General features: G+C 43.1%; 1 protein-coding gene across 1 annotated transcript in view; it reads right to left on the reverse strand.

Moving 5' to 3' along the window:
• Positions 1-25,935, reverse strand: part of PTPN11 (protein tyrosine phosphatase non-receptor type 11) — a 51,245-nt gene that overhangs the window by 7,715 nt on the left and 17,595 nt on the right. Inside the window, exons 3-12 of the mRNA XM_081113366.1 lie at positions 24,518-24,712; positions 21,340-21,532; positions 20,472-20,588; positions 19,744-19,857; positions 11,960-12,056; positions 11,072-11,151; positions 10,797-10,955; positions 6,256-6,387; positions 2,664-2,818; positions 418-485 (exon numbers count right to left, since the gene is read on the reverse strand). Of these exons, the coding sequence (XP_080969492.1) occupies positions 418-485; positions 2,664-2,818; positions 6,256-6,387; positions 10,797-10,955; positions 11,072-11,151; positions 11,960-12,056; positions 19,744-19,857; positions 20,472-20,588; positions 21,340-21,532; positions 24,518-24,712 (1,310 nt within the window). The remainder of the gene's footprint in view (positions 1-417; positions 486-2,663; positions 2,819-6,255; positions 6,388-10,796; positions 10,956-11,071; positions 11,152-11,959; positions 12,057-19,743; positions 19,858-20,471; positions 20,589-21,339; positions 21,533-24,517; positions 24,713-25,935) is intronic.

Below are 25,935 nucleotides of genomic sequence, written 5' to 3' on the forward strand. Positions count from 1 at the left end.
AAGCACATTTAGTCTTTAATGTTCTGACCAAGCACGTTCCAAGGGCTACAGCACTGGCCTCTGATCAATACCAATGATCCCGGACGATTACATGATAACGTGTCAGGGGTAGGGTTCCCCCACTTTCCAACTCCACCCCGTCAGCGAAGAGTGAGTAGGTGGCTGGGTAGAGACCACCACTGCATATTCAACAAAAGATCACACTGGGGTCCGCAGATCCTGGGCTGCATTTTACGCCAAATGCTCAAACAGCGTCACTTCTGTTCTCTGGCAAATGTATTGAAAGCTGGAGTCTTCGGCCCAGATTTGTGAAAATTTTTAACATTCAAATTTTCTTCCCCAGGCTATTTTCACTAGCACTTTCTGTCCATAAACTAAAAACAGGAACTGTAGCCTCTTGCCCTCCAGTTGACCTACCTTTCTCTCTGATGATGTCAATAAGGATATCAATCACAATGAACGTCCCTGTCCGGCCAATTCCAGCGCTGTGGGCAGAGGACAAGAAGCAATGACAATGAAGTCATTCACGGAAGTTTTCTACTCAAAACCATGCTATTAATATGAACAAAACCAATATCTGCTCTTGGGAGTATTTATAAGATTGTCTATTTATATGGGGAAATATATTTGCTAAGAGCACAGGGCTTTGGAGTGAGTCCAACCTGCACTCGGAGCCCAGCTTCTCCAGCACAATGTGCCTAGGCAAAATCTCTTAACGTCCCTGATCCTCAGTTTCCTCATCTGTGAAATGGGGATAACAGTACATACCTTATAGGGTTGTTGTGAGGATCAAATGTGAGTTGTGTGTGAAAAACATTAGCCCCAGAGCTTTTAAAAAATTGAGTAAAGTTTCACACACATCTACTTGCCCAACACATGAATGAGATTTAGGAAACCAAGCTTTCCCCAGAATAACCATGAAGCCCGAACTTAGGCACCAGAAGCCTGCAAACTCTGGGGCAGAGGCCATAGAACTGGCTTCCAGAAGCCTGGGTGAGCAACGGTCCTAACCTTTTGAAGCAAAAAAGTATATTGTTGGGGGGGGGGGGGGGATATATGTCATTTCTTGGTAAAATAGAATCACAAAGAAATGAACCCTAGCTACAACAATCAAGATTTAACTATAAGACCACGAACAAAGACCACTAGGGGGTGCACCAAGGAAGCATAACAAAATGCGGAGACAAAGAAACAGGACAAAATTGTCAATGGAAGATATAGAGTTCAGAACCACACTTTTAAGGTCTCTCAAGAACTGTTTAGAAGCCGCCGATAAACTTAATGAGATCTACAAGAAAACTAATGAGACCCTCGATGTTATATTGGGGAACCAACTAGAAATTAAGCATACACTGACTGAAATAAAGAATATTATACAGACTCCCGACAGCAGAACAGAGGAGCGCAAGAATCAAGTCAATGATTTGAAATGCGAGGAAGCAAAAAACACCCAACCGGAAAAGCAAAATGAAAAAAGAATCCAAAAATGCGAGGATAGTGTAAGGAGCCTCTGGGACAGCTTCAAGCGTACCAACATCAGAATTATAGGGGTGCCAGAAGATGAGAGAGAGCAAGATATTGAAAACCTATTTGAAGAAATAATGACAGAAAACTTCCCTCACCTGGTGAAAGAAATGGACTTACAGGTCCAAGAAGCGCGGAGAACCCCAAACAAAAAGAATCCAAAGAGGACCACACCAAGACACATCATAATTAAAATGCCAAGAGCAAAAAACAAAGAGAGAATCTTAAAAGCAGCAAGAGAAAGAAACTCAGTTACCTACAAGGGAATACCCATACGACTGTCAGCTGATTTCTCAACAGAAACTTTGCAGGCCAGAAGGGAGTGGCAAGAAATATTCAAAGTGATGAATGCCAAGAACCTACAACCAAGATTACTTTATCCAGCAAAGCTATCATTCAGAATTGAAGGTCAGATAAAGAGCTTCACAGATAAGGAAAAGCTAAAGGAGTTCATCACCACCAAACCAGGATTATATGAAGAGGAAGAGGAAGAAAAAGGTAAAGATACAAATTATGAACAACAAATATGCATCTATCAACAAGTGAATCTAAGAATCAAGTGAATAAATAATCCGATGAACAGAATGAACTGGTGATTATAATAGAATCAGGGACATAGAAAGGGAATGGACTGACTATTCTTGTGGGGGAAAGGGGTGTGGGAGATGCTGGAAGAGACTGGACAAAAATCGTGCACCTATGGATGAGGACAGTGGGTGGGGAGTGAGGGCGGAGGGTGGGGCGGGAACTGGGAGGAGGGGAGTTATGGGGGGAAAAAAGAGGAACAAATGTAATAATCTGAACAATAAAGATTTAATTAAAAAAAAAAAAGAAAAGAAATGAACCCTAAATTACCCTATTAAAAAAGAAAACCAAGCAAACATTACCAGACTAGGAGCTCCTTGAGAATAAAGACTGTGTTCCCCACCCCTGTACCACCATTCCCAGTACCCAGCAGTCCTGTAGGATCTACAAGAAATAGACTTTGGGGTCAAAGTGTTCCTTAATGCAGTTTATCCATGCCTCAAAAAGAGATTAAATTTTTCCCACGGTTAGACAGCTGGGTGTAGGTAGGTTAAAAAAGCCCTGGGAGTTAGGAGCCGAGACAGGCTGTGGACGAGGGTGGGAGGGCTGGTCACCTGCAGTGCACCACCACTGGCCCCGCATCCATGATGCTCTCCTGCTTGTGGTGCACCTCCTCCAGGAAGTCCAGCACACCCCCGGGGTCACTGGGCACGCCGTGGTCAGGCCAGGTCCGAAAGTGGTATTGCCAGACCGTTCTCTCCGTATTCCCCTGGAGTAGAGCCAAGAAAAACCAGAAAAGAATTAAATAAATCAAGGGATTGCGGCATTGCCTGATTTTGATCCTTCTCAGATCCCATGTGAGCCAGTCGCGCCGGTCAGCACGAAGCCCCTCCCACTCCATTTGAAGGTCCTCGTCAGTTTTCCAGATTGCTCCTCCTCTTGGATCGGGCTGAGCAACCCCGGAGTCAACTCTTGGCCTTGGTCACAGAACCCAGATGTCTAGCGCGGCAATCTGTCCTTGAGGAAACGCCAACCTAAATCAACAGCAGCGAGCATTCCTCCCTGATCAGCCTTGTCCAAGAGCAGCTCAACCCAGGAGGCCACTGAGGTCGTGGGGCCCTGGGGCTCTCCTTCCTCAAGTCACTCGTTCCTCTTTGTTCTTTTGTACCTAACCCTTCTCCCCTCCCCCAACCACACATTTTTATGATAATATCATAATATTTGCATTTCTTCTGTCAAGTACAAAATAGATAAGAAGTCAGGCTTTGCAATCAGATGGCTGGATTTAGGCCAAAATCCCAGCATGCACACACACTGTAGTGACTGGACAGCTCTAGGCCTCAATTTCTTCCTTTGCAAATAGGAACAATAATCCCTCTCTCACACCACTGTGAGGATTAAACAGGAGCAACTAAACACACAGCCACTGCTCTGCAGATGGGAGGAGACTCAGCATGTGGGCTCCTCTGAGGACAGTGATCACTAATTAAGGTCAACCATGGTCCCAAGACTGCAAAACACGCAAAAGCATCACGTGCGGGGTCCACCCGGGTGAAGTCACTGAGCAGCACTATTCATCGTTACATCTCCTTCTGGATCTGGAGACAATCCAAGCTAAGTGACATTTTAAAAGGGGATTTAAAAACAAGGACAGAGTAACTAGACCAGTGTCCACAACCAGAATCTGAACCACAATTAGGATCTTTTCTTGAATTATGTGCATTTAATTTGCTGACATCACGAAAAAGATTTTTCTGGATGTTACTGGTTAGCTAAAAATCAAGGGGCGACGCAGTTGCAGGAAGGACAGTTGGGGAATGAGAGAGACCAGCTCCCTACTCATCCATGCTCCTTCTCCTTGATAAAGGCCCCTCAGGTCCCTGCCCCAACTTCTCCTTCCCAGGCAGTTAGGAGGCTTAAATGAAATGATGTGACAGCACGTTAGAAAATATGTAACGTGTTATATAAAAAGCAGATAATAGGTGACCAGCAATTCTGGAGAAATGATGGGTCCTGTGTCACCACCTGTATCAGAGGGTGCGACACAGAAACCCAAACACCAACCCTTCCCATACCTGCTGCTCAAAAATCTCTGATACAAGATGGATGGTTTATCACTAAAATTGAAGAAAACCCCATTTGGAATCCTTGTCCAATGTCTTCTAAACCTCCCTTGCATTTCTGCTCGACAGCTGCCGTTTCCCAGCTCCTCTCGGCCACCATCAGAACTGCACGCCCACTGACATCAGAAGTCCCAGCATCCATCCTGGACCACAATCTCTGAGGTTTCCAACCCACTTTAGGCCCACCTCCAGGCGCTTCACTGAGCCCCTGCTCAGATTCCACACACTATCCTGACAATCACTCTCCATCACACACCCTCTCCATGCACTGTGACCCCAGGCAAAGGCCCCCAGACTGGACAGACACAACCACCCACTTCCTCTATTTGTATGGGAGAAACAGGGTAGAGTGTCCATGGAGGAAAGTCACACAACCAGGTGATTGGTGTCATAAATATTCACGTTCTCCACCTCATTGGGGCACTCAGCACTGCCCAGAAATTTACTGGATTTCTTGCCATAGCCCACTGTCCACTCGGGCTCAAAACCCTAAGATGTCTCTAATTCTTCCTCCTCCTCCAATAATAGCCAAACTACCCCTTCGCCCTGCAGACTTCATGCCTGGGAATTTTTCACATCCATGGCTTTTCTTACAGAGTTTGCTCTGGCATTTTATTTTATTTATTTATTTTTTAAATATATTTTATTGATTTTTTTACAGAGAGGAAGGGAGAGAGATAGAGAGTTAGAAACATCGATGAGAGAGAGAAACATCGATCAGCTGCCTCCTGCACATCCCCCACTGGGGATGTGCCCGCAACCCAGGTACATGCCCTTGACCGGAATCGAACCTGGGACCCTCCAGTCTGCAGGCTGACACTCTATCCACTGAGCCAAACCGGCTTCGGCTGCTCTGGCATTTTAACAAAATGTGCATTTCCATAGGAAGCACTAAGAAGGGAATAACAAGCAAAACAACTGCTGGCGTCTCTGGGAGATGTAGAGAGAAGGCCATTAGACCCAGACCATTGCAGAGGCTCCGAACAGGCCTCCCGACCATCGGGATCACTCATCCAACCCCTCTCCCACTGCCCCGCTACCAGACACCTTCCTGGCACTCCATTCTGCACGTGTTCACTCGGCTGAGAACAATCACAGGTCCTATGACAACTAATAAATAAAGTTCACACTTCTCAACATAGTGCTAAGACTCGGCCCCGACTTGGTCCCAACCTGTCTCAACACAAGTTTATCCCCTAGATTCCCAAGTGCCTTCGTTCCCCCTAAACCCCACTTTCCTGCAGTTTGCACTTCAATGCCGTGGCTCACAATGGCACCTCTGTCTGGGAATTCATCTCGCAGGGAATCCCCATCCTTAAGGGCCCAACCTCTTCTGAGACTGTCTCCCTGGTGCCCTAGCTGGAAGGAAGCCCAGCCTTGGCAACACCATGGCACTTCAGATGTGTGGGATGGCCTGTGTCTGCTCTAGAGTACGGCTACTTGTATATGTGGTTTCTTGCTGCTATGTGATCACAATTCCTTAAAGACAAAGACTGTTTCATTAAGCTTTGTATCCCCAAAGGCCTTGAATAAGAAAGCCCCTCTCTAACCGTCCAATTAAATAAATCCAAACCTAACCATGCCATCTAACGTTAGTCAGTCCAGGGACAGTTAAAATCTGATGCCGTGAAATGTTATCACTAAATAGGCCTCAGGACCTTTGCACTTGCTGCTCCCTGTGCTTGGGACCCTCTTCTCTGAACTCTAGATTCCAGACTCCTCCACCTTCAGGTCTCAGCTCAAGTGACACTCCCTCAGAGAAACCCTCCCTGTGTACTCCATCTCAAGTACCCACTCACTCTAGAGCATGCCACCCTGTGCCTTCGCAGTCGGCACAATCAGAAAACTTAGTTGCTCATTTAAATTTTAAACTTCTATCTCTAGGCTCTGGAAGAGCAAAGGCTGTAGGTCTTGTCTGCAATGTACCAGCAGTGCCTCGAGAGTACCTGGCACATAGAAGGCATTCAACAAATAGCTGCTGAACCAATGAGTGAATGAATGGATGAATGATTGTAACTGCATGACCCTGGGTTGCATATCATAAACAATTCCCAAAGTCTCTAAAATACGACAATATACTTACTTGTCCAACCTTTGACAGTTTAAGTTCTCTTAACGTATAGTCATGAGCGGCGCTTTCTTTGACGTTCCTAACACGCATGACCCCATATTCTTTCAAAGCAAACTCATCAGGCCAGTATTTGACACATTTACTCTGGAAGGGAACAGATATAAAAAGACAGTTAGTATCTGTGAGCCAGCAGAAAGCAAATGTCCAAGTGTTGCTTAACAACCACTAATCTGGAGAATGGCCTTTCCATCATTGAACTGTTGGATTTCCAAAGAAAAGGAGAGAAGAGTTCCAATTAGAAAGCAGGGACCTGGAGAACCAGGGAGGAGGGGGAAGAAAAGGCCATGTGTGCAGAGTTGTCCCATCCAACACTCAGGTCAAAGGATAGTCTATGCTTGTTTATTTAATTCTAAAGAATCAAAGATGTGCCCAGCCGGGGCAGCTTAGCGGTTGAACATCAACCTATGAACCAGAAGGTCACGGTTCCATTCCCAGTCAGGTCATATGCCTGGGTTTGTGGGCTCAATCCCTAATGTGAGGCGTGCAGGAGGCAGCCGATCAATGATTCTCTCTTATCATTAATGTTTCTATCTCTCTCTCCCTCTCTGAAACCAATAAAAATATATTAAAAAAAAAAAAAGACTCAAAGATGCAAAGAGAGGAAATGCCAGGTTGAGGGTGCTGTCTAGCAACCACTGAGATTTGAATTCTAGAGATCTGCCAGCCACTCCGCAGGGGAGGCAAGCAAGGACTGTGGAGGTGGATGAGCTGCCCAACAAGCCAGACCGTCTAGTTCATTTCCACCCCTGTGTAGGAGGGCTCTGCGCCTTATCTAACCCAAGTGTGAATACCTCCAGCACAGCAAGGCAGCCGCCGGGGTTTTGAACCAGCTGCTTTTTCTATATCCAGACCCATTTGCTACCTACTGCACACGTCACCTTCGCTTAACTGGGTGTCTGGGAATGCCAAGCCTGCAAGAGCTGCTGGCTTCAGAGCAGGCAGATGGGAAAATATAGCACCAAGAAACCATTCTTGCTGCCAAAGAGGAAGACACTCCGCTCCATGAGAGAGGAGTCTGTATATATATGTGCCCTGAGTAAATAATGATGTTGTGTTTTGGGGTCTTTTTTCTGGGCGGGGTCACCGATGCTACTTCCTTTCCACAACCGGACACAGATATCAGCAAAAGACAATTTCCTTGTATTTTAGGAAAATGGAGAAATTCCCAGTTATAAAAATGGACGTATCAGAGCAGCTGCAGACTAGCCCCCCACAGTCAATGGTCAATTACAGAAAAGAAAAACATGGTAGGAGGAACATTCAACAAATTTAATGGATGGTGCCACTTTTTTGCTTGGCACAGCTTGGGGTCATTGATTTATTATTATTTTGAATTCGGCTTTCCCTCCAGTGTTTTATAGATCTAAATACCCTGTGACAGATTTAATACCATTTTCCCCAAATGAACACCTTTAATATTAATTGTACTCAAGGCTGTTACTGGCTAATCAATTTGAGGACTGCTGTCGCTCAAGAGAACACAAAATTAAATTGTAACTCTAAAAACATTTTGGCTCACTTTAAATAGCTGTGAAGTACTACAGCCCACTTCCCACTTTTCCAAACTCTGATGTACACCTTGACACAAAATCTCTAAACTGTGAGGGCTAATACTTTAGTTTTGAAATTCAAGCCCAGGGATCCAAAGGAATCCAGTCTGGCTTTTATTCTGTTCAGGGAGCAGGGATGATGCTGAGACAGCAGGGTGTCAGGAGGCCTGTGGAGAGAATAAAAGCCCTCATGTCACCCTCTCCACCCACGAAGTGAAGGGGAAGAATAGGAAGGCAGGCGCGGGCTGGGATGAAGAAGTGAGGAGGAGGCAGTGATCGGGCCCAGTGTCTGCTATAGGAGCCTCTGGCAGCTCATCTGAAAGAGACAATAATGATCCTTCTGAAGGGATACGAGCATCCTGTCTTTACACCCTCAAGTCCTCTGAGAAACAGGTGGCCTCCTATAACTCTTATCGGGCAACACACAGAAAAGGGGCTCAAGGGGGTACAGCTTTCCTTTCCATACTGAGGGCAGGTGACACTCACCTGAAGCGGAAACTATGAAGATGCCTTAACTCGTCCATTAATTCAAGAACAGCTAATGTTACTGCAGGATACCTTTGTTTCACAAAGACCAGATCAGGCCTCAAAGATCTTCAGACGCGTATCAACCACTAGTACAACAATGAAAATCTTATCCAATCACACTGCCCTTCACAACTACAAGAAAATTACAGTAAGAGGGCTAAAATCCAAAATCGCCCATCTGTCTTATGTTTAACTTACAGGTATGACTGCTACATTCCATGCAGCTTTTATAGAAGCCAAATCAAGTATGTCTAAAAACACACTTTGCCTAGAACACAAACACAAACACAGAACTTTTCCAAACTAAGAAAGCTGCGTGGACAGACTGGCTTTGGCTAACACACAGCTATCACTCAATGAGATCTGTCTGCTTCTCTGTGAGGGTGGATGTTACAATTTCTGAACACCTGAAGTGTCATGAGGAGTGTGGGGAGATGGCTGCTGGGCATGCGCAGCTGGGGAGAGTGCACACTGGGAAACCACTCTGGAAGGCAGTTGGGCAGAACCTACATAAATTTTCAACATGCACACCCTATGACCTAGCAATTCCCGACATCTACCCTAGAGAAACACTTGCCACATAGACACAGAAGCAAGAATAAGACTGTTGCCGAAACCGGTTTGGCTCAGTGGATAGAGCGTCGGCCTACGGACTGAAGGGTCCCGGGTTCGATTCCGGTCAAGGGCACGTGCCTGGGTTGCAGGCACATCCCCAGTGGGGGATGTGCAGGGGGCAGCTGATCGATGTTTCACTCTCATCGATGTTTCTAACTCTCTATCTCTCTCCCTTCCTCTCTGTAAAAAATCAATAAAATATATTTAAAAAAAAAAAAGACTGTTCACTTCAGCACTATTTAGAAAAACTGAACACTTACATGCCCAGCACACGATGGTTAAATAAATTATGATAGCCGAAACCGGTTTGGCTCAGTGGATAAAGCGTCGGCCTGTGGACTGAAAGGTCCCAGGTTCGATTCCGGTCAAGGGCATGTACCTGGGTTGCGGGCATATCCCCAGTGGGAGATGTGCAGGAGGCAGCTGATCGATGTTTCTCTCTCATCGATGTTTCTAACTCTCTATCTCTCTCCCTTCCTCTCTGTAAAATATCAATAAAATATATTAAAAAAACAAAAAAAAAACAAATAAATTATGATAAATATACACCATGAAATGTCATGCAATTACTATGAGACAGAAGTTAGAACATGTATTTAGTGGGAGAAATACCCAAGATGCGCAATAAAGTTACAGTATGAAAGCACTTTTTCATATAGTATTTTTCAGAAAATAGTACTATATACTTCTATAGGTACATATATGTAGGTAAAGGCATAAATATGTAAATATAGGTATGTAATGCCGATAGCAATGCCTTTAATACCTATACATATGTAAACGCCAAGAAGAGTGTAGAATAATGCACATCAAACAGGGTTTATGTTGGAGGAGGGGACTAAAGTGGATGGACAAGGGATGGTGATAAAGGCAACTTTACTAATAACTGTGCTTGAATATTTAATTGAATGTATTGTTCAGGTCATTCAAATTACTTTCTAAATGCTTAAAAGTCATGAACAGTAAGTTTATGTGACCAGGGAAGTCACTGTTGGTTTACTAGTACTCTAATCACCTGAAAGCACCAGGCAGGCCCCTCTTACACTCCCTTTTCAACCACTGTTTCTGGATACACCGGAGTAACAGCTGGATTTGCCCTCCCACCTTAAACAACTGAAAAACCAGAAAAATGAAATAACGTGTAATAGGATTAGTAATAAGAACATTAAAAGTTATTATAAATGTATTCTATGTGTTCAAAGGTATAGGGGATGATGCACATGTATAAAAGAAGATATTTGCCCTAGCCAGTTTGGCTCAGTGGATAGAGCGTCAGCCCGCGGACTGAAAGGTCCCGGGTTCGATTCCAGTCAAGGGCATGTACCTTGGTTGCAGGCACATCCCCAGTGGGAGGTGTGCAGGAGGCAGCTGATCGATGTTTCTCTCTCATCGATGTTTCTAACTCTCTATCTCTCTCCCTTCCTCTCTGTAGAAAATCAATTAAAATATTATTTTTTAAAAAAGAAGATATTAAAAAGACCTTAATAAAACTTCTAGAGGTGAAATGGACAATATCTGAATGAAAAATACACACTGAATAGGGCTAACAGATTACACACTGTGGTGTTGGAAAAAAACACCACACATGTAAATCCACATTTCCAAGAAGCTCAATGAACCCCAAGCAGAAGAAACCTAAAGAAAACTATACCAAGGCACATCATCATCAAACTTCCTCAACGTCCTTTTTTCCAGAGGGTCGGTTAGCTTCAGCTTAACTTGTTTATTCAATTCTTAACATGGTCAACCTGACGTGAGCAATCATTTTAAAATATTTTATCAGAAAAGTATTTCATATACCTTTCCTCTCTCCACTTCTTTCGTTGTCATGACAATCACTCGGGAGTTCTCTTGAAACACCATGCGCCAAAAGTCATTCACCGTATTTTGCAGACAGCCTTGTGTGGCAATATAACTCTTTTTGGGCTTTGAATTGTTGCACTTGGTTTCAAATTCAGGCTAGAAATTTAAGAAGAAAATCCGTCCAACATTTGAAAGTTGCTCTTAGGACAGAAGAAAGGATTTAAAATAAAAAATATGTATGGTCAGAAGGCGCTGTGAAGAGCTAAGTTTACCATGATAATATTTGCATTGATGTAATCGGACACAGGCTCGTTGGGGTCACCGTCATGTAGAACAACCCTGGTATGATCGACTGGAAGAAAAAGACCACAGTCACCAAAGTACTCAGACCTCTTCAGGACAAACCTGTTCAAATCCGTTCATCCTCAACATAGTCCAAGTTGTGTTCATTTAATGATAAAACCACATTAAAAAATTAAATCCTAAATTAGCATAACAATAATCTGAGCACCACACTTTGCCTTTCTTTAAGAGAGTAGTCATAATGCCATTTTCCTGGTTTTGATAATATACTATGGACATATAGGATTTATCACTGGAAGTGCCATTTCTGGGACCCTCGTCCAAGGCCTCCATCCTTCTGGGCCTCTTTTTCCCATGGTTCCCTATGGGCTCCACCTGACAGCATCTGGGTTTAATGAGCTGCGCCTCCTGAGCCAAGTGCAGGTATGCACCCGAATCTCCAGTCTCAGGAGCTAATGGCATCAGGGAGCAGAGCGAAGAGCCCTCGAAGGAGCTTGTCTGTCCCCAGGTGAAGGAACAGAGCCTCAGAAAGAAGGTGTGCCCCAGGAGCCAGGTACCACAGAGCAAGGACACAAGCCCGGGACCCCAAAGGGCTCCTGGTGTGGCCTGACACTGGGAGATCATCGCTCTTAGGCAAACAGATTAATCAACAGAAGAAAACAACCACACTCAAAGCCTCCGCCTGGCAGTTTCCCTCAGTAATCAGCACGCAGGAACTCCGTGAATGAGGCCAGCAGTCCCTGTCCCAGTGGTTTATTTTGGAAACGGCTCACAATGAAAAGAGGCTAAGGCCTTGGATCTGCTGCAAATCAAAATCTGCAAGAGTGACGATGACTGAGCAGAATACTGATACTTACAGGGCAGGATGTTTTTATATCTGTTTTTGTTTTTATTTTCTTGCCTCTGGCCCTCTTTTCGGCTATAGAGAAGTTTGCACTCCTGTTGCTGTAGTGTCTAGAGAGAAGCAAAAGTAAATATTATTATGCGTCAAAAGCTTTAAAAAAAACAACAACTTGGCTTGGTTTCTGCTTTAAGGAATTTATTCCAGGAAATGTTCACAGTCCTGAGCAATAACTCTAAGAATGCTCATGTTAACACTGTACCAACAGTGGCAAAAACACCAGAAACAACATAAATGGCCAATGGAAACAGCTGCCTAAATAACACTATTGTTCATTCATACAAAAGAACCTTCTGCAGCCATTTAAAAGATGTTCTTGGAGACTACTTCATGCCTTGGAAAAAGAATCAGAGTAAGTGTTAAGTGAAAAGAAGCTCCACCTTGCAAAACTGTGTATGACGGAAGCCATATGTTTTGCACTCATATGTAAGATATGGCAGAAGGATTACACCAAAAAGCAATGGGGTTCTGTGTCAGATTAGTGGGATTATGAAGGCCCTTTTTCCTACTCCTCCTTCTCCTTCTCTATTTTCTCACCTTTCTTTTCTTACATTTTCTACAATGAATAAGTATTTATAAAAGATAAGCCTTTTAAAATAACAATTACTGAGAATAAAGATGGAAAAGTGAACCAAGTACATGCTGACAGAAGATTAGACTTGGGTGATGAGCACACAGCAGAGCATACAGATGCCATATTATAAAGCTGTAGGCCTGAAATTCATGTTAGTAGCCAGTGCTACCCGAATAAATTTAATTTTTTAAAAAGAATGAAAGCCAGTGGGTACTGGTGTACAGGATACAAATAACAGATGTGCCCCATGTTCTCGAGGAGCTGCTGGCCCGCCTCCTTTTACCACTGTTTAATTCAGAGCAACCCTTACAGATGTCAGTTGTCACATTTAAATACCAGAGAACCAAAGTGGTTGGGGACTGGGCCGCAGGCATGTGAGCTTTGTGAGCAAGGCTCTGAAGACCTCCTTTGTTAGAGCCACAGGCAGCCAGCCTGCCTCTACACAGACATCCATCCCCTCATGGCCTTCCGAGCCAGAGAGTGAAGAAGAAAACTCGGGGTCCTGAGGCAAGTGGTCAGGAAGGGCACCTCTACAGGGAAGGGAGGTGGAGACCACGGGAAAGAAAGGGACTAACACAGGCAGCCACAGCGGGACTGGAACTGGCCCCATCAGAAGAGGGAATGTGCCCTAGCCGGTTTTGCTCAGTGGATAGAGTGTTGGCCTGAGGACTGAAGGGTGCTGGGTTCGATTCTGCTCAAGGGCACATGCCTGGGTTGCAGGCCCAATCTCCAGTAAGGAGTGTGCAGGAGGCAGCCAATCAATGATTCTCTTTCATCACTGATGTTTCTATCTCTCTCTCCCTCTCCCTTCCTCTCTGAAATCAATAAAAATATATTTAAAAAAAGAAGAAAAAAAGGAGGAGGAGGAGGAGGAGAAGGAGGTGGAGGAGGAGGAGGAGGAGGAGGAGGAGGAGGAGGAGGAGGAAGGGATGTGGGGAAGTGGAAAGTAGGCGCAGCTGCAGGACAGACAGGAGGGTGGATGAGCCAGGCTGAAGCATTTTCAAGGAGTAGGTTTCATTCTCAAAATGACAAAAAGTGCCTCTTCGGGGAACCGTTAGTTTCAAACAAACCTAATCTGTAACAGGAAATCACGAAAGTGAAAGGGCAAATCAAGAAAGTGAAAGGCAGACTAAAAAGAAGAGGAAAAATATATATAATTTATATATATTATGTATAGACATACATTGTATATGTGTTATGTATATATACTTTTATAAATATATATATACTTTATATATACATAATATAAATAAATGCCAAAATGGTTACTCCTTAAAGATTTCTACAAAAGTGCCAGAGTCAATATTTTATAACACAGCAGCCCTGTTATTTCCATCTCATTTGTCTGAATTTCACAGACAGGTATGAAAGTCAGGAGTTTAAATTGCTATTTAACTCTCATTTTCAAAATGCAATATTCAGCCGTGACACCGGGCAAATAACAAAAGTGTTTAGCTAGCTGGAACCTGGGCAGAAGTAAAATACAATGTGAGCAGAACTGTGACAACGAAACGTCTACTCAAAAATCTTAAATGAGTGCAGATTAATTAAAGCCATCTGCCGTCTTCAAGCCAGCATTTACTCTGAACAGTGAGCCAGTCTTACTGAGCAGTATTTGCCGTGTTATTAGGAAGGAGGTTCAATCTTGATTTTTGAACATTAAGGTGAAGTCCAAAAAGACCAAATACTAGAACTAACTCAATTGCTTAAAAATCAACGAAGAAAAACACCTCCAACAAAAGCTAAACGAATTTGACACTTAGGAAACAAACTTCACGTGACATGTCACTGGCGGAGGGCGCATGGCCAGAGCAGTCTCTACAAAAGGTGCGTTTCATCCAGGCCCTCTCTGTTTAATCACCTTCCCTCTCCCCCTCTGCCTTCAAGGTCAAGTCCAAGCTTTTCAGAACAACTCACAAGGCCTTCTCTTCTGAGCTCGTGGAGGCCTGCCTCTAACCTCAGCTTTTACTTCACCAAGTTACTAGCCTGTCTGTATCTCAGGTTCCTCCAGTGCAAAGTGAGGATAATCCTAATTCCCTACCCCACAGAGCTGATGGAAGAGTGACATGAGATTACTTTGTGAAGTACAGAAACGGGCCTGGCATACAAGGAAGCACATAAGCCCAGTCAGTGTGGCTCAGTGGTTGAACATCAACCCATGAACCAAGAAGTCAAGGTTCAATTCCCGATCTGGGCACATGTCCGGGTTGCAGGCTCAATCTCTAGTAGGGGGTGTGCAGGAGGCAGCCGATGGATGATGTTTCTATCTCATCCATGTTTCTATCTCTCTCTCCCACCCTTCCTCTCTCTCTAAAAATCAATAATTTTTTTTTTAAAGCACATCCCTAGCTGGTTTGGCTCAGTGGATAGAGTGTCGGTCTGAGGACCCGAACAGTCCAGGGTTCGATTCCAGTCAAGGCCACATACCTCAGTTGCAGGCTCCCCCCCCCCAGCCTGGGCCCTGGACGGGGCTTGTGCAGAAGGCAACCAATTGATGTGTTTCTCTCACATCGATATTTCTCTCTGTCTTTCCCTCTCTCTTCCACTCTAAAAATCAATGGAGCCCTGGACGGCTTGGCTCAGTGTATAGAGCGTCAGCCTGCAGACTGAAGGGTCCTGGGTTCGATTCCAGTCAGGCCCATTCCCAGGTTGTGGGCTCGATCCCCAGTGGAGGTGTGCAGGAGGCAGCCAGTCAATGATTCTCTCTCATCATTGATGTTTCGCTCTCTCTTTCCTTCTCCCTTCCTCTCTGAAATCAATAAAAATACCTTTAAATAAAATAAATCAATGGGTGAGGATTTAAAAAAAAAAGAAGGAAAGGACAGGCAGAACCCCTGTCCCAAGCACAGTCAGGTGCTACCTGGCAGCTGTCTGCAATTAATAAGGACTAGCAATGTGTCACACACACACACACACACACACACACACACCCGCCCAGCTCATTCCTCAGTGCCCATCAGCCCATTCTCATCTGTGTCCTTGCCTGAACACATTTCATTTCCCACAGAGAAAGGCTGTCATCCATCTACAGCCAGGCTGACAACAAAAAGAACTCAGAAGTTGTGAGTTCCCAAGCTCTGCTCTGAGGCTCCAACAGCCATGAGATCATCAGCAACCCCTGCTGAGGGTGCTTCCTCCCCAGCACCAGGCTGAGGGCTGGGAGAGGCAGAAGAAGGCCCAGCAAGCCCTGCCCCCAGGAGGTTACATTCCTTTCCTGGTTTATCTTCCACAACCTCCTTCTCTCCAGCAGCCCCTGGGGCACCAAAAGCTGAGAAGGACTGTGTCTCCATCAAAGATAAGGCTGGGAGAGGAGCAAAAAAGGCCCCTGTAAAGCTGAGACACAAGCTCCAGACACCCTGTTTCCCCAGCAATACAGCTCAGGGGTTTGCACCAAAGATGAACCCTCAAAAGGGCCTGAGGCCAGTTCCAGTCACCTGATTGCATGAGTCAGATCTGGAGACAATGGATTGCATCAAACTATAAAACCTTTAAAGGCATCAAGAGAAAATCAAGACCCTAATCCAAGTTGTACATGTGGGAGATCCCAGCAGCACGACTGCCTGTGGATGCGACAAGAACTCACTGTGCAGAACTGTCCCCCACATTTAGGGCCAGTGAACTGCTCCCCACCCGTGGCCCCCAAAACGCCAGTAGTGGCTCCCCCAGTCAATGCAATGACCAAAAAGAAACCCCTACAGCCCTGGCCGGTTTCGCTCAGTGGATAGAGCGTTGGCCCGCAGACTGAAGGGGCCCAGGTTCAATTCATGTCAAGGGCACATGCCTCCATTGCAGGTTCAATCCCCAGCCTTGGTTGGGGCTTGTGTGGGAGGCAACTAATCAACGTGTTTCTCTTACATCGATGTTTCTGTCTCTCCCCCTCCCTTCCACTCTCTCTAAAAATCAATGGGAAATATCCTTGGGTGAGAATTAACAAAAAAATACATAAGTAAAGAGGGAAGGAGCTAAGAAGAAATGGAGGGCACAGCACAAGTCCACTCGATGAGGAAGACAAGACAATGGCAGAGGCAGAAAGTAGAAGGTCCTTTAAAGGCAAAGGGAAAAAGTGAAGTGAAAATGTGAAAGCACCTTTGGTTCTTAAATCTCTGCAAAGATGCCAAGGAGAGCCAGTAAATAAAAACAATTCTAAAGAGAAAAACATGACACTGGAGGGGCTGAGAGAGAGAAAGAGAGAAAGAGAGAGAGAGAGAGAGACCAAAGGAAATAAAGGCGTTTCTCCAGACTGAAGCTTTTGGAATAAAACCTCTAACCGCTGCAACGCTCTGCCCACAGGAAGGCAGCAGCCCTTCCATGAGCTACTGGGAGCCTGGTCTAGATGGAAAATCCTGGGTACAGCTCATGCCCGCCACCCTGGAGTATTTTAAGCCCGAGGCTGCAGCCTGGCTGGGATTGTTGTTCACTGTGGCACTCATTAGTCACAAGGGGAAGATTTTCCACTAGGGATCACCAGAAAGAATGCTTATTCTAGACACAGCTTTGGGGTGCACTTAAAGTCCTGTTTCCATAAAACCTAACCATCTCAAAGGAGAAATTATAGCTCCCCTGAGCAGGATGCGATCACTTTTAAAGAAATCAAACTGGACTGCGGGCTTGGAGACAGGCGCGAGCTCCTCCTGGAGAGACGCGGTCAGCTGAGCTGCTGGTGGAATCAGGACATCTGTCTGGCTGGCAGTGAAATGACTGTAATGCCTGTGCAAACTGAAATCAGCTTCGGACCATGACAGAGAAGGGTTTGCATAACCCAAAGAAGGCTGGGCTTTAAAAACAAATCAAATTGCTAACGAAACAAGCTTTAAAGCGCGGGGGTGAGGGGGGGGGGGGGGGGAACTCCACTTAAAAAGTGTCGTGTGGGTTTAAATGTGTGTGTATTGTGTTTGTATGTTTGTTTGGTTTTGGGGTTTTTTAATATATTTTTATTGATTTCAGAGAGGGACAGAGAGAAACAAACATCAATGAAGAAAGAGAATCATTGATCGGCTGCCTCCTGCACGCCCCACCCTGGGGATCGAGCCCACAACCGGGCATGTGCCCTGATCGGAACTCAAACCGTGACCTCCTGGTTCACAGTTGATGCTCACTGAGCCACGCTGACCGGGCTAAATGTTTCTATTGATTTGAGAGAGAGAGAGAAACATCGATGTGAGAGAGGAACATCTATCAGCTGCTCCCACACACACGCACCCCAACCAGGGACCAAGCCCAAAACCCAGGTTTGTGTCCCAACAGGAATTGAACCAGCAACCTTTCAGTGTATGGGAAAATGCTCAACCAACTGAGCACTCCAGTGAGGCTATACAAATCTATTTTATATACATTCAAAAATTTTTCATAATCAAGTGGGAGAAAAAGCACTTCCCAATTCAAACAAACTATGTGTGTGTGTGAATCAAGAAAATGTAAATAGTAGCTGATAGGTATTAATATTAAGGAATTACTATTAATAGTTTTGGATGTGATGATATTCTGGTTATAATTTTTAAAATGAAAGGTAAAGATGAAATGGCATCTGGGATTTGCAATAACCAGGGCTGGGGGAGTGAATGGTGTTGTTAAAAAAGATTAGCAATTTCCCTGGCTGGTATTGCTCAGTTGGTTGAGCACCATTCTATGCACCCAAAGATTGCTGGTTCTATTCTAGGTCAGGGCACACACTCGATCCCTGGTAGGGGGCATAGATGTTTCTCTCTCACATTGATGTTTCTCTCTCACATACATGTTTGTTTCTCTCTCTCTCTTTCTCTCTTCTCTCTCTAAAAATCAATGTTTAAAAATCTTTAAGAAAAAAAAAGATTGGCAATTGCTAATGCTAGGCGATTAGTATAATGCTGTGACACACTATTCTCTCTGCTTTTGTATATATTTGAGATTTTACATAATAAACACTTTTGAAAAATTCTTTCTCATTCAAATTTTGATGTAAGGTTTCTAAAATTTTTGCAGTTATCCGTCTTATCTCATGAGGCTTTAGAGACACTAAATGAAATGGAGTAAATGTAATTAGATGAATGTTGAAATGCTGTCTTTTATTATGGAGGTTGGCAGAATAGAATGATAAAAAGCGCGAGCTTGATATTCTACAATTCTGACTTATTAAGTTCATCATCACTTCTCCAGTGATGCTTTTCATCACTGTCTTCCCTCTCTCAGCTCCTTAAAGACGGAAGCCCTGACAATCTTGTTTGCCATGGTATCCTCAGTGACTAACCCAATGCCCGGTAGAAAAGAATAAACTTGAATTCAAGTCTCTGTTCACAATGTTGAACAAGAACTGTGAGTGTTCAATTCTGTACCCGCCCTCACTGCCTCGATTCCATCAATATTTGTGGAAAGACAAGTTAGTTAACCTCCCTGAGCCTCAGGCTCCTCGTCTGTAAAACAGAAATATCTCAACAAGTTGATCGTACACACTGACTAAAATGGCTTTATTTGGCCATTCATTCATTCATTCCACAAATATCTGTAAATTCTAAAAGTCCTACAAAAGTATGGAACAATGGACTATATGGAGTGTCTGCTGTGTGCTGCAGTGTGACACATGCTAAGGACAACTATGAAGGTGAATATAGCACAATCCTTGATTCTGAGAAGTGTTCTGTCAAGTGGTTGAGAAGAGCGAGGCTGAGATGACAACGTGAACTGGTAAGTGACACACCAGAGAACAACAGGAACGCTGCGCATTCCCATTGGGGAACACTCTCCTACCCGAGTTGATTTAAGGAAAGAAGTCAGCTCACTTCACTTCCCAGCATTATAAATGTCAACCCAAATTAAAGCGGACAGGAGGCATTTCTCTTACTCGGTCACTGCACTGAGACTACAGATTCTTTCTGAAGACCCCAGCCAATGCTGAAAACCTTCCAAAGGAGTCAGATCCTTTTGTTTGTCTGGATTTCTGCCAGCAAACCAAAGGAGCCAAACAGAGCTACTGGCCCATCCGTTTCATATAACTGCCAACTCCCCCCGCAGAAGACAATACCCTTCTGTTTCAAAGAAGCCCCTCAGCCACTCGTTCCATGTCAATCAACAGCCGAATTAGGACATAGATTCATGTCTTTCAGATCCAATTGCAAACACAAGGCCAACTTCTCATCTATTAAAAATAGGACTTATTCACTCATGTTACAAATATATTTTTTTTAATAACTTACCTCAAATTCTTCCCAAAAGCCTTGTTTGACTTTATCTGTGGTCTCGGCTAATTTGCTTAGTTCTCGAACCCGGCTCTCTATTTCAGCAGCATTGATACGAGTTGTGTTAAGGGGCTAATCAAATTCAGCCGTTGGTGTGAAAGGAAGAAAGTATTACAGAAAAAAAGTGTTAATGCCAAAAAACAAAACATAACAGAGATGTCTGTTTTGGTATTCATGAAGGCAAGGACAGGAAGTTCACAGGACATTGTAATTCTCAAGCATTTTCAAATACAGTTTCACTTTCTTTTCTGTTCTGTTGGGAAATAAATGTTTCTCCAATCTCCACAGACACTTTACTCTGCTGGTATAAATTCAATCTGCTTTTTGTTATAATAGACCAAAATATTAGAGAGGTAAAATAATTTGCCACAAAGTGGTGAGTAAACTTTGAAATAGCAATAACTCCAAAATGACTATGCACCTACAGTGAAAGGCCTTTTGGAGGTACCTATGGAGATAGTCACGGAAATGCTGTATCCGGGATTCCTTCCCAAATACCACAGGAAGAGGGGCCATAATTGGAGTAAAAAATGAAGTAGAATTTGATGCGATGATCATAACTGAAGCTGGGTGATGGGCACACAGAGGGTCGGGATACTATTCTACTTCTGTATAGTTGGAATATCCTACATTAGGATTTTTCAGCTTTGCAAGGAGATGGCACTTTAGCTTTCTAACACGCTCACCTGCTTGAGCTGTAGAACTGTGCCCAATGTTTCTACCATGGGATTCTTCTTATAATGCTCCACGAGATCAGTCAAAGAGTCGAACCGCTCTCCTCCGCCAACATCATATTTCAGTTCCTTGCAACACAAAAAAATGTTTATTACCTCTATGTTAAATTACTGGTTTCCCAACTGAAGTCCAAAGAGGAACTCCCCACCACCCCCAGAAATGGAAAGATCAGACAACTGGATAACAGCAAGAAAAGGATGCAACAAGAAGGGTGAAAATGGAATGACTGACCAAGAGTCTACTGTGAGGTGTGAGAAGCAATAAGTAAGTATCCAACATCATGTAGGCCACAAGAAAGTTTCTCCTTCGTAAGTTAACTAAATAGTGGCTTTTTTTTATGTTTTCATTGATTTCAGAGAGAGGAAAAGAGAGATAGAAACATCAATGATGAGAGAGAATCACTGATCGGCTGCCCCCTGCGCGCCCCGTTACTGGGGACCAATACTCAACCACTGAACCACACTGGCTGGGCTAACTACATAGTGTTAAAAAATTAAAAATAGTATTCTTTTTTTTTCTTTTTTTTAAAATAGTATTCTTTATGTATACAATAGGCTGCTGAATAGAAGGTAAATAACTATTCCCCTCTGAAGCACAACAAACTCCAAGGCTGGTGGAGGCATGACTTAAACTGCCAGAGACTGGAAATAAATGATTTAGTAAAGTTTGAAATTAAAAAATTATAATTGCTAAAAGTGTAGAAGCCCTTGACTGAGCAAGAAAATCTGATTTTGGAAGTAATGGTATCTGTCTTCTCCAAGTGGAAAATCACCAAAGATGAGAATTGGCAAACAGATCCAAGTTCAACTGAGGCTTTACCTGACAGCGGATCATGACGTGGGTCACTTTGGACTTGCCATCATTGCTCTCTCCCTTGTCATCACCAGTTCGGACCGAGAGAACAAAATCTCCAGGGTGGCTCTGGCTCTCTCGTACCAGAAAGCTGCCATGTTTTCCTTTCTCAGTTAATAACTTCTCTGCTTCTTTCCCGGAGAGGTGTCCATGAAACCACCTAAATATTTTAAAATGAAAATAAATTGAGTTCTGCCATGAAATCACAATACTCTTTCACAAAACTACCATATATAGTCAGCTCTCCTAAACATAATTTAAAAACACAAACATTTTTCCAAGAGATGGAGCGATAGATACCACATAAGACAGAACTTACAACCCAAGCAGGCAGGAAGAATGACAAAGCTGTCAAGAATGACCATTAGCCCGGCCAGCATGGCTCAGTGATTGAGCATCGACCTATGAACCAGGAGGTCATGGTTCAATTCCCAGTCAGGGCACATGCCCGGGTTGCAGGCTCCATCCCTGGTGGGAAGTGTGTGGGAGGCAGCCAATCAATGATTCTCTCTCATCATTGATGTTTCTCTCTCTCTTTCTCTCTCTCTCGCCTCTCTGAAATCAATAAAAATATATTTTTTTTAAAAAAGGAATGACCATTAAACTTTTTTTTTTGAAAGTTCATTTTCTTTTTTCTTTTTCTTTTTTATTTTTTTTTATTGCTTAAAGTATTACAAATGGTATTACATATGTGTCCCTTTTTCCCCCCCGCCCTTGACAGTCCCCTAGCCTCCCCTATCCCCCAGTGTCTTATGTCCATTGGTTATGCTTATATGCATGCATACAAGTCCTTTGATTGATCTCTTACCCCCTCCCTCCTGCCCCCCAACCCTCCCCGGCCTTCCCGCTGCAGTTTGACAATCTGTTTGAGGCAGCTCTGCCTCTGTATCTATTATTGTTCCAAAGTTTATAATGGTCTCTATTATCCATGAATGAGTGAGATCATGTGGTATTTTTCCTTCATTGACTGGCTTATTTCACTTAGCATAATGCTCTCCAGTTCCATCCATGCCGTTGCAAATGGTAAGAGTTCCTTCCTTTTTACAGCAGCATAGTATTCCATCGTGTAGATGTAACCATTAAACTTCTTCAATGAGCCCCCAGCCATTTGACAAATGTCCTCAATCTTTCCTTTTTCTTTTACATCTCCCACCTTTTAAAAATATATTTTGTCAGTTCTCCATACCCAGCATTAAAAGGCCCAACTACTTAATCACAGCCTTTTAAAGAAATTATAATAGAAAGTTATAGTAGAGACAGAGAATGATATAAATGTTTGCCCATAGAAAAAGAAAAAGAATTGTATAAAAATAAAGAAAAATAAATTTTTCGATAAAAAATAAAATAAATGTTTGCCCTTGCTCTGGTATATGAACAGTATGCAAAAAACATCTTCATTTTAAATTTATTCAAGCATTTCAAACTTCTCCATATTTACAACCTATACTTGCACAGCCTCTGAGTTTGCTAGCAACATCTTTGGCCTGTATGCTGGGTTATCATTTCAAACTGTAATGCATATAAGACCCAAATAGTTAAGGGGTCGTGCTTAAAAATGAATTCCCATTGCTCCCAACCAGAGATACCAATGCACTTGTATCTGCATTTGCAACCAGCACACCAGAGTCCTGACATAGGCCATTCGAGGACAGACGTTGAGATACTACAGAAAACCTTAACATAGTCATGTTTATTAGGTAGCTTTTTCCCCTCAGGATCTTGCTAAGAAAACAAGTACTATTCTGGCAGATGATGCTAATGGCTCATCACTAAAGGAATATACTTTGAGCTATTTTTCATCCACCCTCAACTGAACAGAGTAAAATTTAGAAATAAACTGCACAGGGTTGGCGGGCAGCCTTTTTCTGGAAGCTACAGTCACAGCTGGAGAAACAAATTATCAGCATATAATAGCATTGACATGGAGGTACAGGTCGAAGATACAAAATACACAAACCTAATTAAGAGACCCTGAATTTGTACTGAGTCAGAGGAGATGGGAATGTAGAAAACCAATAAAATCAATACAAATTAAGTCAAGCCCCAGTTTCCATCAGCCCAGTTCCAACACAGCAGTGGGGGGAGAGGGGGAAAAGCTCTGAAATAATACATTCCCGCTAAGCAAGGTCATTCTCACACATCTGTGGGTGCAACGGAAAAGAGCTGCTGAAAAATCGGACCCTCGGAGTTCTCAGCTTTTCCACTTCTGAGCTTAAACTGACATCTGTTGGTGGCATTGCTGAATGGCTGGTCAGCAACTACTACCAAGAACGGCTGCGACTTTGGTGTCGCCATTATCATTTGTTTTCCTCTCATAACACTCAAAGATTATCAGTTCAATAATCTTAAAATTACTGCACGTACTAAGAATATACAGGAACAGCCCGAGCCCCTTGGAATGAGCGTAAGTCACAATGACTGAAGCTTTTGTAAGGAAAGGGTATCCTGAGAATAATGTGATCCTATTATTCTTACTTTAATAAAACTAAAGGCTGCAGCTTGGGCTGAAAAAGGAAAAGGGATTAATTAAGATGTACAAATTCGCCCTAGACAGTTAGGCTCAGTGGATAGAGCATCCGCCCACAGACTGACGGGTCTCGGGTCCGATTTCAGTCAAGGACATGTATCTTGGCTGCAGGCTTGATCCCCGGGCCTGATCGGGTGGCAGAGAGTGGGACATGCAGGAGGCAACCAATCAATGTGTCTCTCTCACATGGATGTTTCTCTGTGTCTCTCCCTCTGCCTTCCATTCTCTAAAAATATCAATGGAAAATATCCTCAGGTTAGGATTAACAAACAAACAAACAAACAAAAAAGATATACAAATTGGCAGGTACAAAACAGACATGGGGATGTAAAATACAGCTTAGGGAATATAGTCAATAATATTGTAATAATGATATATGGTGTCAGGACTTATCAAGGGATTACTTTAAAAGTTATGTAAATGTCTAACCATGACACTGTATACCTGGAACTAATATAATATTGAATGTCAACTGTAATGGAAATTATTTTTTTGGAAATTTTAAAAATCAGATTGCAGCTTGATAAACAGGTACAAGCCAAACCCCCATAATGCATTCACATAACATCTCTGGTGCAGAAGAGACACAGAGACTGCAGTTACTAAGATGTCACTGACCTTTCAGAGGTAGGATCTGCACAGTTCAGCGGATATTTGAGCTCAATAACATCTCCATTCTTCTCTTTCAATTGCCCATGATGCTCCATGTAATACTGAACCAACTCAGCCAAAGTGGCGAACTTCTCCCCTCCGTACAGGTCATAGTAGTCACCAGTGTTCTGAATCTTGATGTGGGTGACAGCTCCATTTCTTCTAAAATAGTCCATCAGAAAAAGAGGGAAATAAATAAAACACTACACTATCACAACAGATCTCATATTCATCATTAGATTTCATCTAAACTTTAAAACAAACCCAAGGAACTATTCCCCGTAAGAAACCCAGTGAATGAAAGAACCACACAGTCCATCATCTCAACACAAAGGGTTCTGTTTATTGGTTTCTTCCCTTGTACAGCTTCTACTTTGAAAGTCTAACCTATCCAATTGCATATTTTAAGTGACAACAATTTTTTTCATCATTAATCGAGACACAAAATTCAAATATACATCTACCGTGTAACCCAGTAAATCCAATCCTAAGTATCTTGCCCAAAAGAAATGAAACTGTATGGCTATCAAATGACTTATATAAGAATATTCACTGCAGCCTTATTTATAATAGAAAAAATTGAAAACTCAAATATTTACCACCAAAACGGATAAACAAATAGCTGCATACTCATATAATGGAATACTGCACAGCAATTTAAAAAACCCACCAAATACATGCAACACCATAGACAAATCTCAAAAACATTATGTTATTAGAGAAAAAAACAAGATACAAACGAATATATATTTGTTTTAATATATTTTTATTGGTTTCAGAGAGGAAGGGAGAGAGAGAAACATCAATGATGAGAGAGAATCATTGATCGGCTGCCTCCTGTACGCCTCACACTGGGGACAGAGCCCACAACCTGGGCATGTGCCATTGACCGGAATTGAACCCAGGACCCTTCAGTCCACAGGCTGAAGCTCTATCCACTGAGCCAAACCAGCCAGGGCTAAAAAAAAATTTTTTAAAACTATACATATAACAAAAAACTGAATAAAAAATGAAATGAATCTAACTTTGAAGTTCAACTACACAGAAAATTAATTCCTGTAACTTTGAACACTGTTCTAATTGTACACCCTTACTGGGATATATTCCAAGAACAAAAAGACTCCAAAGAAACCATAAACTTTACTTAATGGGTTTGTAATCAGAAATGGTAGTGGTAGAGTCATTCTGAATCTATTTCAGTATCTAAGAATTGGGCAAATGAAGTCATATATTGATGCTGTGTGGAACAGGGCTCTACTAACTTAACCTGTGCCTCAGCTTCCTCACCTATAAGATAAAGATAATGTGGGACTTATTCAGAGGTTGGTGGGAAAAGTAAATAAAATGATGTGTCTACAGTGTTTAGCTCAACAGGCTGGAATATG

This window comes from Myotis nattereri (genome assembly GCF_964212035.1).
Source record: "Myotis nattereri genome assembly, chromosome: 19".
Classification (NCBI taxonomy): domain Eukaryota; kingdom Metazoa; phylum Chordata; class Mammalia; order Chiroptera; family Vespertilionidae; genus Myotis; species Myotis nattereri.